Source organism: Mirounga leonina, unplaced genomic scaffold (assembly GCF_011800145.1).
Source record: "Mirounga leonina isolate KUSES-001 unplaced genomic scaffold, KU_Mleo_1.0 Mir_53, whole genome shotgun sequence".
Lineage (NCBI taxonomy): Eukaryota > Metazoa > Chordata > Mammalia > Carnivora > Phocidae > Mirounga > Mirounga leonina.
Window position 1 is genome coordinate 97,856,737 of NW_023270807.1, and position 15,598 is coordinate 97,872,334.

The 15,598-nt window shown below is 33.1% G+C and overlaps 1 protein-coding gene and 1 non-coding gene across 6 annotated transcripts in view; both read left to right on the forward strand.

The window, feature by feature from the left end:
- The window catches only part of STXBP5 (syntaxin binding protein 5), a 184,853-nt gene that overhangs the window by 159,558 nt on the left and 9,697 nt on the right, over positions 1–15,598 (forward strand). For all 5 annotated transcript variants that reach the window (XM_034990955.1, XM_034990958.1, XM_034990959.1 and 2 more), the window contains 2 exons: positions 502–667; positions 10,413–10,524. In XM_034990955.1, coding sequence (XP_034846846.1) covers positions 502–667; positions 10,413–10,524 — 278 coding nt within the window. The remainder of the gene's footprint in view (positions 1–501; positions 668–10,412; positions 10,525–15,598) is intronic.
- Positions 2,522–2,657, forward strand: LOC118001745. Its single transcript, XR_004676831.1, has one exon. It is a non-coding gene; the product is annotated as a U4 spliceosomal RNA (small nuclear RNA).

Consider the following 15,598-nt stretch of genomic DNA (forward strand, 5'->3'; position numbering starts at 1 on the left):
CATACAATATACATGGAAGAAGATGTAGGTCTTTTTTTTTTTTTTTAAAGATTTTATTTATTTATTTGAGAGAGAGAGAATGAGAGAGAGAGAGCACATGAGAGGGGGGAGGGTCAGAGGGAGAAGCAGGCTCCCTGTCGAGCAGGGAGCCCGATGCGGGACTCGATCCAGGGACTCCAGGATCATGACCTGAGCCGAAGGCAGTTGCTTAACCAACTGAGCCACCCAGGCGCCCAATGTAGGTCTTCTTTGTCCATTTATCAGTGAGTGGACACTTGGGCTGCTTCCGTATCTTGGCTATTGTAAATAATGCTGCTATAAATAAGTATAGGGGTGCATGTATTCTTTGAATTAGTGTTCTTGTATTCTTTGGATAAATACCCAGTAGTGTGATTGCTGGATCATAAGGTGGTTCTATTTTTAACTTTTTGAGAATCCTCCATACTGTTTTCCAAAACCTACCTTATTTCTTATTAATGACTTTTTAATATTTTTCTCAAGTTTGCCAAGTTTAAGGCCTCTACTGGATGTCTATTACTTGCCCCTCACCAACATGCGGATAGCCAGAACATTCTGCTTCACCAACAATGGACAAGCATTATATCTTGTTTCACCTACAGAAATCCAGAGACTCACTTATAGTCAAGAGACCTGTGAAAATCTTCAGGTAAATAACAAAAATATTACTATAATTTCTTCAAAAGTGAAGTATTCTCTAAGATCCCTTACTTTTGTTCATCTCTTATACTCTCAGGAGTATACAATGAGCCTATATGGGAAAATCCAAAGCCTGACTTTCAGAGCATATGCTTTGAGACTTGTGACAAAGTAACTTTATCAGACTTTTGTTATAAGAGGGACTTATCTCCCTGATCCATATTTTTTCTACTCAGTGATGGCACAGAAATATGAAATATTACATACATTTTATACCCACTCTCCAAGTATAATAAATATCAATTATACACACAAAGAAATCATTTTTAAGGAAGTTTGTTAATGTGGAAATAGTTATATCTGCACATTGTGTCATCCCCTCTCATATACTATGTATTGACAAGGATGTATATACATATAAGAAAAAATAAGGTTTTCTCGTTTTACTCTGAATATTTTTTGTTGATCTGTTTGCAAGAGACTACCTTCTTTAAATACAAAACTGTTTCTTTCTTAATATTCAAGTGCCTTATGTGCTTGCATACAGTTGACCCTTGAACAAGATGTGTTTGAACTGCACAAGTGCACTTATACTCAGATTTTTTTCAACAAATACAGTACAGTACTGTAACTGTATTTTTCTTCCTCATGGTTTTCTTAACATTTTCTTTCCTCTAGCTTACCTTAATGTAAGAATACAGTATGTAATAAATATAACATATAAAATATGTGCTAATCCATTCTTTATGTTATCAGTAAGGCTTCTGGTCAGCAGTACACTGTTAGTAAATTTTGGGGGGATTCAGAAGTTACACATGGATTTTTGACTGTGCACGGCGATTGGGCCCCTAACCTTCACACTGTTCAAGGATCAACTGTATATTAGAAATGATCAGTTTAGTTTCACCTTTTAAAATAAAAGTGCTCTTATATTGAGCTAAAATATTAAAAATTAAAATATTAAAGATTAAATATATAAATATTGATACTTAGAGGAAACCATTATCTAAGGGAACTTTAAGGGAACGTTTTAATGAAAGTTTTTACAATTAGCCCTATTTTATTTGTTTGTAATGAATTTGTGGCTCATTTTGAGAAGATGAGCTTTAGAGTCAAGACTGAATTTAAGTCCCATCCTTGCTAATAATTACACAATTATGTGATCTTAGATAAGTTACTTACTATCTCTGAGTTTCATCGTCTTTAAAAATAGAATTAAAAATAATATCCATGCCATAGGATATGGTGTGGATTAAAGAAGACAGCGCATGTAAAGTGTTTCGCATAGTGCTTGGTACAGAGTATGTGATCACTGTCAGATGTTAGTATTATTTCGGTAAGCTAGACTGTCCTGGAAATGTACTTCTAATGACATTATTACAAACTTTGAGAGTGAAACAGAATTACAGATCTGTTATTTTAGATACAAATTTACATTTACATTTGGGTGGAGATGTTTTTTCAAGGATTCCTAGGTTTCTGAATTAAACCTTTGCTTTTTATGGGGAAGATAAAATTTTTCTTTAGTGTTTCCTTTCACTAGTAAAATGTTACTGTATTAAGAAATAATACAGCCAATTGAATATATTCTTTATTTTCATCTGAAATATGGTCATAATTACTCAAAATTTTAAACTTCACCACTTTTTTAGAATCAAGTCTGTTCTTTGGTCAGTGTTTTATTTTAGTAAAAATCAATAGCAGCAGCAGTAAACTTTACCTATTTATTTTTAAAATGAAATGGTCATTTAGTAACTCAACTTATTTTAATGACTGTCTGCTATGTACCCTCATGATATAAATGGAAAGTAAACTCTAAGCAGTTTGTGATAGAATGTTTTCTTTGAACATTATTGACATTTTAAGCTTTGTGCAGTGGCAGTATCGTAGCCAATGAGGTTTATCCAAGGCGCGATTATTGCTAATTGAACATTATTGACATTTTATTTACCTCTGTATTTTCAGTGCCTAAAAATAATGCTTTGGTAAAAATATGTTTTAAGTACAATGAACTTTATAAACACTATTCCTTGGTTTCCAGAGTGCCCTAATAATTGTGCATTCATTTAACTTTAACCAAAAAAATAAAGAAGATGCCTACAAACATTAATGGAGTTTCCAGCCCAGATGGAATAATAGGGACCAGATTAACCCTCCTGCCTGAAGCAGCCCCAAAAAAGCAGACATAAACATGAAACGACAGTTTTCAAGATCCTGAACATGGAGCAGTGAAGGAAAGTAATCCCTGAGAGACAGGAAACAAAGGAAGTGCTCCAGCTTTAATACCTTGATAGAGTTTCCAGAGCATGCATAGAGGGAAGGTCCTGAGGCAGAGTCTGACCAGCTTCCTGTGTTGAGGAGACAGAACCAAGAGTCTTGGAAGACCAAATAAGTTAGAGTTCTTAGAAGAGAGTATCAGAGAGAAAAGAGCTATACAGAGAGAGAACCCTGCATATCTGCAGAGGGTCTGCCAGGAGTATTCAGTAGAGTACTGTTGAGCACATGCATGTGGATACTCTCTGGCCTGGGGAAGAACCATCTGAAAGGAAGATTAGAGGGAATTGTACCTGGTCCCAGGGCCAAGAACAGTGCCTGCTCCCAAAAGCCAAGCTAAAAATATTTATAATTCATGAGTATGTTAGTTTCCTGAAGCTGCTGTAACAAATCACCACAAACTTGGTGACCAAAAACAACATAAATTTATTCTGTCACACTTCCGGAAGTCAGAAATCTGAAGTAAGTTTCACTGAGCCAACATCAAGGTGTTGGCAGGGTCATGCTTCCTCCAGGGGCTCTAGAGGAGACCTTGCCCCTTCTATCCTCTTGAACCTGCCAGCATTCCTGGACTTGTGGTTGCATTACTCCAATCTCTGCCCTCATGGTCACCTTGCCTCCTCCTCTTGTGCTATGTCAAATCTCCATCTTATAAAAACACTTGTAATTGGATTTAGGACCCATCTAGATAATCAGGATAATTTCCCGTGGCAAAATACTTAATCACATTTGCACAGACATCCACTCCCTTTTTTTTTTTTTAACAAGATGTAACATTTATAGGTTTCAGGAATTAGAACCTGATATATTTTTTAAAGATTTTATTTATTTGAGAGTGCCGGGGCGGGGGGAGGGGAGAAAGGGAGAAGCAGACTCCCCGCTGAACAGGGAACCTGATGCAGGGCTCAGGTCCAGGACCCTGGGATCATGACCTGAGCCGAAAGCAGACTTTTAACCAACTGAGCCACCCACGTGCCCCTAGAACCTGATATTTTAGATGGCCATTATTCAGCTTACTTCAGTGGGTAATTGGGTAGAGTACTCTGGAGGGTCTGGGCTCATTCGTTGAGGAATAATTAGCCTTAAACTGAGCGCTGCTTCTGACCTGCCTAACAAATTATGAAAGTGAGACCCAGAAAGATCAAAATGTTTCCTATTATCCCAGAATGAAGCTCAAGACAACTTAGCAAGATGAGAAATACCCAGTACTCAACAAGGTAAAAATCAAAAGATCTGGCATCCAGTCAGATTGTCAGGAAAATATGACCCATAATGAGAAGAATAATTAATCTTTAAGAAACCAAACCAGAACTGACAGAAATATTATAATTAGTACAGAAGGACATCAAAACAGTTACTATAAATGTATTCCATACATTCAAAAAGTTAACTGGAGACATGGAAGATACAGAAGACCAAAATCAAACTTCTAGAGATGAAAGCCTACAGTGCTTGAGATGAAAAATATACTGGATAGGATTAACCAACAGATTAGATGTTGCATAAAAAAAGATTAGGTCACTTGAAAGCATAGAAATAGAAAAAACAACTGAGTGTTTAAACTTGACAAATTCATAGCACTAAACCACCTGTATTAGAAGAGAAGTTCTTATCAAATCAGTGACCTCAGCTTCCACCATAAGAAACTGAAAAAGAAAAGTAAGCAGAAGAAAGAAAATAATAAATATCCAAGTAGAAAACCATGAACAGAAATAGAAAACAAGGAAACAATAGAAAAACATCAATAAAACTAAAAGTTTGATCTCTGAAACCAATAAAATTGATCTCAAGCCAGTCCGATTATGAAGAGAGAAGTTATAAATTACCAGAATCAAGAATGAGAGGAGTGGCATTACTACAGATTCGACAAATATTAAAATGGATAATAAGGAAATACTATGAACAACTTCATGCCAACAAACTCAAAAACTTAAGATGAAAATGGACAAATTCCTGGAGAGAAATTACCAAACCTCACTAAAGAAAAAATAGATAACCTGAAGAGTAGTACTGTATCTAATTGAGAAGAAAATTGTAAGCCAGATGACTTCACTAGTGAATTCTATCAACGTTTTAGGAAGAAATAATACCAATTCTACACAAAACTCAAAAAATTGAAGTGGGGAAATCCTTTCCAATTCATTCTAGAAGTTACAATTAACATGATATGAAAAATAGACAAAGACATTACAAAAATTACATACAGATCAATATATGTCATTAATACAGATGTAAATATTATGAACAAAATTTTAGCAAACTGAATCCAACAGTATATCAGAAGGATAATTCTGGTCATGATTAATGATCATAGCATTTATCTCAGGAATGCAGGGTTGACTTCATGTTTGTACATCAATCACTATAATTCACCATATTATTTAACTAATATGAAGCAGTTAACAAAACCCAACATCCATTCCTAATTTAAAAAAAGAAAAATCTCAGCAAAGAAGGAATAAAAGGGAGCTTAAAGGACATCTGGAGAAAATCTACACCTAATACTCAGTGATTGGTTACTGAATTATTTTTCCTTAAAATCAGGAGCTTTTAGAAAGGGGTGTTTATTCTCAACACTTCTGTTCAGTGTTGTACTTAAGGTTCTAGCCAGTGCATTCAGGCAAGAAAAAGAAAGAAAAAGCATCTCAACTGGAAAGGAAGAAGTAAATCAGTTGTTATTATACAGATGACATGATCATCTATCTAGGAAATCTATCCAGAAAGCTACTAGAAATAATGACTGAGTTTGACAGGGATGCAGGATATGAGATCAATATTTAAAAAAAATTCTATGCGAGCAGTGGGCATTTGGAAATTGAGATTTAAAAAACACTGAGCCCCCTGAGTGGCTCAGTCAGTTAAGTGTCTGCGTTCAGCTCAGGTCATGATCTCACGGTCCTGGGATCGAGCCCTGCATCTGGCTCCCTGCTAAGTGGGGAGTCTGCTTCTCCCTCTTCCTCTGCCCCTTCCTCCCACCCCCGCTTGTGCTTGCTCTCTCTCCCTCAAATAAATAAATAAAATCTTTAAAATAAATAAATATACCATTTATAATAGCAACAAAAATATGAACTACTTTGGATAAATCTGACAAAAATATGAAAGACTTCTATATTGAAAGTCACAAAAACACTGAAAGAAATTTTTAATAACCTGAATAAATTGTAATATGTACCTTGTTAATGGGTCAGAAAATTCAATATTAAAATACCAGTTCTCCCCAAATTGATCTATAGATTTGAGGAAATCTCACAAAATCTCAGTGGAAATTTTTTTGGGGAAATTTATTCTAAAATTCATATGGAAATGCATGGGACCTAGAATAGGCAGAACAACTCTGAAAAAGAATAAAGTTGAAGGACTTATACCACCTGATTTTAAGGATTACTGTAATGCTGCAGTGATCAAAACAACATGGCATTGGCATCAAATTAGATAAATAGATCAATGGAACAGAGTATAGAGTTTAGAAATAAACCCACACATATATGGACAACTGATTTTTGATGAAGACAATGCAATTGAGAAGGGATTGCCTTTCCAACAAATTATGCTGGGAAAATTGGATATTAAAATGCAAAAAGTGAGCTTTGATCCATGCCTCACAGTATATACAGCAGTTGACTCAAAATGGATCGTAGACCTACATGTAAATCCTGAAACTATATAACTTTTAGAGGGAACCTAAGAGAAGATCTTTGTTAACTTGGGCTGGGCAAAGATTTCTTAGCTACAACACCAAACTCACCATCCATAAAAGAACGAATTGACAGCTTCAACAAAATTTAAAAATTATGCTCTTCAAAGATACTTAAGAAGTAAAGAGATAAGCCACAAGCTAGAAGAAAACCTTGGCAAAACATGTGTCTATAAGGGACTTATGTCCAGAACGTAAAGGGCTCTTAAAAGTCAAAGAAGATAACGCAATAAAGGCATGGGCAAAATATTTGAACAGATATTTCACCATGAAAAGATGTTCAGCATTATTAGCCTTACAGAACTAAATTAAAACCACAATGAGATACCATTAAACACTTACTAGAAAGGCTAAAATTAAGAAGAATACCATCCCAGGGCAATTGGGTGGCTCAGTCAGTTAAGCATCCAACTCTTGATCTCAGCTCAGGTCTTGATCTCAGGGTCGTGAGATCAAGCCCGATGCTGGGCTCCATGCTCAGAGGAGTCTACTAGAGATTCTCTTCTTCTCCCTCCCCTCTGCTCCTTCTCTTGCTTGCACTTGCGTTCACACTCTTTCTCTCTCTTTCGGTCTCTCTCTCTCTCTCTGTCTCTCTCTCTCAATTAACTTAAAAAAAAAAAAAAAAAAAAAAAAACTGTGTCAGGTTCTCACAAGGATGTAAGGGTCCAGAACTCTAATACACTGCGGGGAATGTAAAAAAATAAAAACAAAAAAAACAGTACAACCACTTTGGAAAACGACTTAGCAATTTCTTTAAAAGTTAAACATTCATAAACCAAAGATCTAGCCATTTTATTCCTAGTTTTTTTAACTCAAGAGAAAAGAAAATTGATATTCGTAACTGTTTTATTTGTACTAGCCAAAAAACTGGAAACTACCCAAATGTCCATACAGATGAATGAATAATCAAATGGCAGTATATCCATAGTAGAATACAACTCATCAATAGAAAGGAATGAGCAGTTGATAACATTCAGTATCATGGATGAATCTCACAGTAATTATGCTGAGTGAAATAAGCCAAGCAAAAAAAAGTTTAGAATATTGTATGATTCCACTTATATAAAGCTATAGAAAATACAAACTAGCCAAGGTTGAGAGAAAGCAGGTCAGCATTTCCTTGGTGATGGGGGTTCGAGAAGGAGCAAGAGAAGGTTTTCCAAAGAAAGCACAAGGAAGCACGAGAGATGGCTATGTTGATTATCTTCATGGTGGTGATGATTTCACAGGTATATATACATATGCTAAAATTTTATACTTTAAGTTTGTGCAGTTTGTCATATGTCAGTTACCTCAGTAAAGCTGTTTTAAAAAGTCATGGACTCCAGAACTTTTTATTATCATTGAGAGGCAGTCAAAAGCATATGTTTATAGATTGAAATACCTAAATTTATTTCTACAGCATTATTCTAACTATATCTAATTTAATTTAAATTAAAAAACATAATTTTAAAGAGGTGGAACATATGAATTATTTCAGTTTAAGCAATTTATAATTGCCCTAAGCACCTTAATATTGTAATTTATAAACAAACTCCCAAGTATTCACTGTACAAAATTTTTGACAGTTGAACTGTTTAGCCTCTCTTAAATGTCATACATTCAATATTGAAATTTATTGCTGTGCTCATCTTCTAAGATATTTATTTAAACTCATTTTTATAACATAGGGTTTTCTTAATCAAAACTGTTAAAATCTGATTATTTGATGTATTAAAAAGAGTGTAGTGATAAAGCACATACATTCATCCATTCATGAAATCAGTCCTAAATTTTACCCCATAAGCTTATTAACTCACATTATAAATGAGATCTAAGAGTCCAACATCAGACAAGTATATTTGTTTTTGTATATTCACATTTTGGGGTAGTTTAAAAGTTCCAGGTACTATTTCAGACATAGAGTTTACTATTATTAGATGTAAAAAGGTATCATAGAAAATACAAATCTATTTAGATTTATTAGTCATTAAAATTAATCATTGTAAATAGTAAATTTAATCATAGGTAAAATCCTTATTTAAATACAAGCAAAAAAATCTGTAGATACTATTTAATGTTGTTATAATATATGCTTTTTTTAATATCACTTTTTCTCCCCAAATTTTAATACTGAGATTGCAGATTCTTAGAAACCAGTTCTCTGAGAAACTTATTTGCCTGAAGTACCTCTGGGGGTAAAAAGGCAGAGATGAGAATCAAACCCAAGTCCATCTGGTTCCAAAGTTCATACTCTGGACCAGTCATTCCCACACTATAAATGACTCTTCATTTATAAATGTAATCTGGTTTTTTTATATTTCTTACTTTGCATTTGTAAAATTGTAAGCTCATTAAACACCAAATAAGAGCTGTAATTCTAAAATAAATTTTAAAATCGTATCTTTATACCATCACTTGTTATATGTCATGTTACTCTTGATTTAGCATAAAAGACACTCAAATGGTAGCTGTTTGCCGTTTTTGTTGTATGAATTTAAAAGATAGTTTAAATTGGAATCTATTGTAGTACAGTATAAAAATGATTGGGAATATGCCTAAAATCATCTTTGTTTTGTTATATAGTGTAATATAAATTTAAATTAAGTAATAGTTATCAGTATATTCTTTAGTGAGCGCTTTAACAAGTTTGATTTATTGACTTCAGGAAATTTTTCATTCCAGTTTTATTCCACTTTGTAGAATTTCAGAGGAAAGAAAATTAAAATATATAAGCTTCAATCCACTTCAACATTATAAATGAAACTCTTGTTAATATTGTGTTAACAATTATCTATTCCCATTTGTAATCTGGTTGGAGAAACAACATTAATATGAATATACTTAAAAGTAAAATCTTTGGACATCCTTTATTAACTTTCTTAGCACAGCCCTAAGGAAGAAACTCTAAAAAATACATGCTTCATCTTCAACTATAATAATGTAAAACCAGATACAGCAGAACTCCTACCCAGAACCAATAACGTACTTGTCTTTTGTATCATAGCTACTACTCTTAAGTGGGCAGAAATGCAATCCCAAAGCCTCACTATACTTTTATTTTGATTCTAAAGCTTCCCAGAGCTGCCTTATAAATAATGTTGCTACCATTCTTCTCTTATAGAAATTCCTTCTCTCTCTCTATGTATTATTTACAAAGTCAATAACATATCAGCAACCTTTCTTGTCTCCTGAGTTAGTTTTACCGTTTCTGTGCTCTGAAGAATAGTAATTTCAGACAATACAGAAAGAAGCCTTTCCATCTCCCTGCCACAATTCTGGAATTCCAGGTGTATGTTGGCATAATTCTCTTCCTAAGCTATGCTTATGAAAAAAGAAGTTGATGTGTCTTTCTAGATCACTAATTTTCTGACTCAGCTGAAAGTGATAATTCCAAAACTGTGTCATCATCATTACACTAAACTTTTCAACTTACTAATAGCTTTTCTTCTTTCTAATGTAGGAAGACCTAATTGTTAATCCAGTTATCAATTTTTGATGTTAAGAATTATGGGAAAATTTTGTCTTAATGATTGGAATCTTCTTAAGTGAGAATATCATCTTTGCTTGAAATGTAAGGAAAATAATCTAGCCAAAGTAGCAAGCAGCAAGTTAGTCAATTTAGTCTTAACTGTTCGACTAAGTCAGTAGGTACTGGATCTAGTCACTTGAAATATGCTCATTAATTGTTTGTGAATCTCAACAGGTAATGTTATAAGCTTAAGTTAGACCTTACAGTGATGGTTTTGTGAATTATAGTTTAGTTTCCCTGTAACTTTACCAATTACAATTTGTTTTGATTTTAAAGGAGATGTTGGGTGAACTCTTCACTCCTGTAGAAACACCTGAAGCACCAAACAGGGGATTCTTTAAAGGCTTATTTGGAGGTGGTGCACAATCTCTTGATAGAGAAGAACTGTGTAAGTTGATTTCTTTAATTTGGGTATTGTATCTGTAAAACTGAAACATTGAAGCCATTTAAATTCTTCCTACATGTATAAATTATGTTCACCTTTTTCCTCTTTGTCACATTAATATATCCATGTTTTTAGCAAAAATACATAAAATTGTGTCATTCTAACCCAAATCAGGGGAGTATTTTACTCAAGGAACCAAGATCAGAATAGCTTCAGGTGGTTAAAAAGGAGTATTCACAACTATAAATGAATATTTTAGAAAGTATTTTATTTTCATTAAATGTGATCCTTATTATTCTTTCAATTCCATGATTTACCTTAATTGATGACCTTAACTTTGAAAAAGTTTTTAACCTAAACATTTATTTTATAAAATCTCCAAAACTATTATCATTGCACCAGAAGGTTATTTAAAATAGCAATATCTGGTTTATTTACTACCTTCCACATAATTGGCACCGAGTAGAAATTGGTCCTTGAAGGAGCTAATGAGTCAATGATTGTTTGACCTTTCTTTCAAATAGCTGTTATCTGTCCTTAATTTTTTTTCCTTTTATTCTCTTTCTGTTTTGCTAAAATATTACAGAATTTTCCTTTTGTGTTTCTTTGGCTAATTAGAAAAACTGTAAGATTAAATATCAGTAAGTAGCAGTGCAATGTAATTTTCAAAACTTACCCAGATTATTGATCAATCATCTTGCTACTCAGGATCAGTCAGTTTTAATTCATTTTTTAAAATGAAGACTGTTGTTTAAGTTATGGGGGACTGATAATTTGGAATAATATTCTCACCAAGAATAATTGCTAAAGTTACACAAAATAAAAAATGTTTATTTTAATTCTTAAAAACATCAAAGAGCTAACAGTATAGTAAGAAGATGGGGAAGGATGGGAACCCAAAGTGCTGAGTCTGGCAAACTGAGGCCAATTTTACCCTGGAGTACTTTGCTAATCTGAAGCAGGAGGCTGATATACTAAACTGTGTTTATACTATCAAGGTGGGCTCCTAGAACGGGCAAGGGTAGGGATCTTGTTAAACAACTTCTCCTTTTTGCAAGGACCCCAAAGGCCAAGCTTAGGAGTAAAGGTGAACTGGAAATAAATCAGCCCTCACACACACAGACTGAGCTCAGCTTTAAATTATCTGAGTGTCCCAGAAAACTTTCAACCTTAGTTAAGTACTTTTATAGACTGTTTTAAGTCCCTAGCACCTGGCAGAAGCAAATGAAAATGTTCCCTAAAGGAAGATAACATATTCCAAGTCTTCAAATTATTTGTAGAAATAATTTTTCAAATATGTCATCCAAGTTAACCAGGAAAATTAGTAATCAACACCATGAACAATGAAACAAAAGGCAGAAGCAGAATTATAGGTACTTCAGATATTAGAATTATCAGACATAAACTGTAAATAGTCATGTATATTATAAGTTCACATTCACCATGCCTAAACATTTTGTGAGATAACTGAAACCTATAGAAATCAGTACAAATGTGTAAAATCTAAAATTAATTTCTAGAACTGAAAGATTCAAAAACAAAAAACTGAGTGGATAAATTTAACCACAAATTAGACACAACTGAAGAGAAAATTATATAGCTTGAAGACCATCAAAATAGACCATCTAGAATGTAGTACAGAGAAACAAAAAAGATGTAAAATACAAGGAAAATAAAAGAAATAGAAGTTGCAGTGAGAAGATCTAACATATGCTGGACTTCTAAAGAAATAGTAAAGCATGTAAAGAAGAATCAATATGTAAACATATATGGCTGGAAATTTTTCAGAATTGATAGAAGATACCAATTCACACATTCAAGAAGCCTAATGAATTCCAAGAATTTTTTTTTTTTAATTCACAGCTAGAGGGGTGCCTAGGTGGCTTAGTCGGTTAAGCATCTGACTTTTGGTTTTGGCTCAGGTCATGATCTCAGAGTCATGGAATTGAGCCCCCCTTCGGGCTCAGTGTGGAGTTTGCTTGAGACTCTCTCTCTCTCTCTCCCTCTGCCCCCCCCCCCAACTCACACACACACTCTCTGTCTCTAAAATAAATAAATCTCTAAAAAAAAAATTCACAGCTAAGTATGTTACATGAAAATAGAGGATATCAAAGACAAAGAGAAAATCTTCAAGGTGACTAGAGGAAGCTTAACAAGCTATAGACTGACTTCTCAACAGCCAAAAATAGAAAATATCCTTCAGGAATGAGACATTTTTAGACAAATGAAGAAATGAATAACACTTGCCACCACACTAAAGGGAACTCTAAATATTCCTTCATGGAATGTCAGAGATGTAGGAAACAATGTTTTAGAAAGAAAGTAGCAAGTGCATGCATAAATATAATCTGTATAGACTGTAAAGCAAAGTCTTGTGGTATGTATATACACATATAAATAAACAATGTGTGACCCCAAAAAATCACATAAAATCAAGGGAGTCACAAAGGGTAATGGATTTAAGGTGATCTGAGATCATGCAATTTTTGAGAGACTTTTTAAAAATATCTAGTAGCATTAATAAGTTAAAGATGCATGTTAAAATTTTTAAGGTGACTTCTACAACCTAGTATATCTTCCAGGTGAATAGCAGGAAAATCACAATCCTTCCAAAATAAGGCAAGAAAGGAGAAGAGAAAGAACACAAAACAGGCACATAAAGGACTGTAGACTTAAATAACCATAGTAATTATGTCCCATTTAAAAGGCAAAGGTTATCCAACTGAATTTAAGAAGAAAGAATGTACATTGTTTACAGAAGACGTATTTAAAACAGAAATATTAAAATTTTTAAAGTTGGAAAACAGGAACACAAATGAAGAATCAGCTGGTTTAGCTATATTAATATCAAAATGTAAACATTAAGGCATTATTGAATGCACCTTATATTTTCACTTCAAAATATATAAAAAACAAATATTGACTAATTGCTAGAAGAGACCATTTCCCAATCATAGCAGGGGAACTGCAAATATGCCCATTGATTGAGATATAAAAGCAGACAATAAGTCTTATAGTAAAGGATATAGAAGACATGAAGAACACAATGAACTTAAACCTACTAAACAGATATACAACATTGCAGAATACATTTTTTTCAAACACACACAGGATGTTCATAAAATATATTTGTATAGAAATTATAGATGTATACCAAATTATTTTGGGATAAAATATTATGTCTATAATGAATTTTGAATATTATATTTAAAAATTTTACATGTAAACACTCACAGCAAAAAATGTTATCTATTACCAAAATTAGATAATGAGTGTATGGATATTTATGATACAGTTCTTTTACCTTCCTGTATGTTTGAAACTTGCATTTTAAAAAGTTGGGGTTTAAGTTGACCATATGTTAAATGATTTTTTAAAAAATCAAATTTCAAAGGATTAAAATCAATTAAGGGTTTGTAATCTAATCACAATGCAGTTATACTTGTAATTAATAACAAAGTTAATTTTAAACCCCCATGTTCGAAAATTAAGAAATAAACTTTTGAATAACCCATGGGTCAAAGAATTCATAACCATTGGTATGCATCTAAAGTAATAGTGGTATTTATAGCCTTAAATATATATACAATATTATTAGGGGAAAAAAAAACCCAAAACATGAAAATGAGTGAACCGAGCAGCCATCTCAAGAAGGTAGAAAACACAGCAAAATAAACCAAAGAAAATAGAAGATAATAAGATAGTAATGACTTAGTAAACAAATTCAAAATAGAAAAAAAATCAACAAAGCAAAAAAAAAAAAAGGAAGACACAAGTAAACACTATCAGGAATGAAGAAAGATAAGAGAATGTAATTGCCTTAGTTAAAGCATCAAAGCCAGCAACTTTGTTGAATCTATTTTTCTGAAGCCATTATCTTTCTCTGCCCATAGCTGGAAAGAGCTCTTTGCTTGTGTGATTACATTGGGTTTACCTGGATAATCTATCTCCAGCTCCTTAACTTAATCACATCTGCAGAAAAGTTCCTTTTCCTGTGTGAGCTAACATAATCACAGGTTCCAGGAATTAGAGTAAGGTCATCTTTTAGAGGAGTGGGGGACATTATTCTGTCTACCAACACTCATATCAAAACAAACAAAAGAAGTCAAATACTTAGAAATAAATTTTAACAGAACATGTTTAGGACTTTATGGGGAAAACAGATAATTATATAACTTTGTTGGCAGAAGTTAAAGACCCAAATAAAAGAAATATACCATATTCATGCAGTAGAAGATTCAGTAAAAGGCATCAATTCTCCCAAAACTGATTTATGCATACACAGATATACACTTAATGAAGTCCTTATCAAAATTACCTTCCCCCCAAAATTTTATAACTGATACTAACCTTTAGATGGAAATTCAAAGGGTCTTACCTCTTCTATTTAGCCTTATATTAGAAATTTTAACTAGGACAATTAGGCAAGAAAAGGAACTAAACGTCATGCAGATTGGAATGGAAGAAGTAAAAGTCTATGTTTGCAGATGACATAATCTTGCAAATAGAATATCTTAACCCGCACCCAAAAAAAAAATTACAGCTAACAAACAAGTTCAGCAAGATTGCAAGATATAAGATCAATATAAATAATCAATTTCATTTCTTCTATGTACTAGCAATGAACAAAATGAATATTAAGTTAAGAAAACAATTCCATTTATAATAGCATCAAAAAGACAAAATAACGGGAATAATTTAACAAATGTGTAAAATGCACTAAAAACTTCAAAACATCATTTAAAGATATTAAGTCATAGATAAATGCATTGACATCCTATGTTCATGGATGGGAAAATTTAATATTGGGCAGAAGGCCATGCTCCCCAAGTTGATCTGTGCATTCAACACAATCCCTGTCAAAATCCCAGCTATTTTTTTTGAAGAAAGAAACAAACTGCCCCTAACATTTATATGGAAATGAAAAGGATCCAAAATAGCCACACATACACAAAAATTTTTTTAAAGAAGAAAAATGATGGAGAACTCACATCTTTCAATTTCTGAAGTTACTACAAAACTATAATTATCAAGATAGTGCAGTACTGGCGTAAGGAGAGATGCACAGACCAATGGA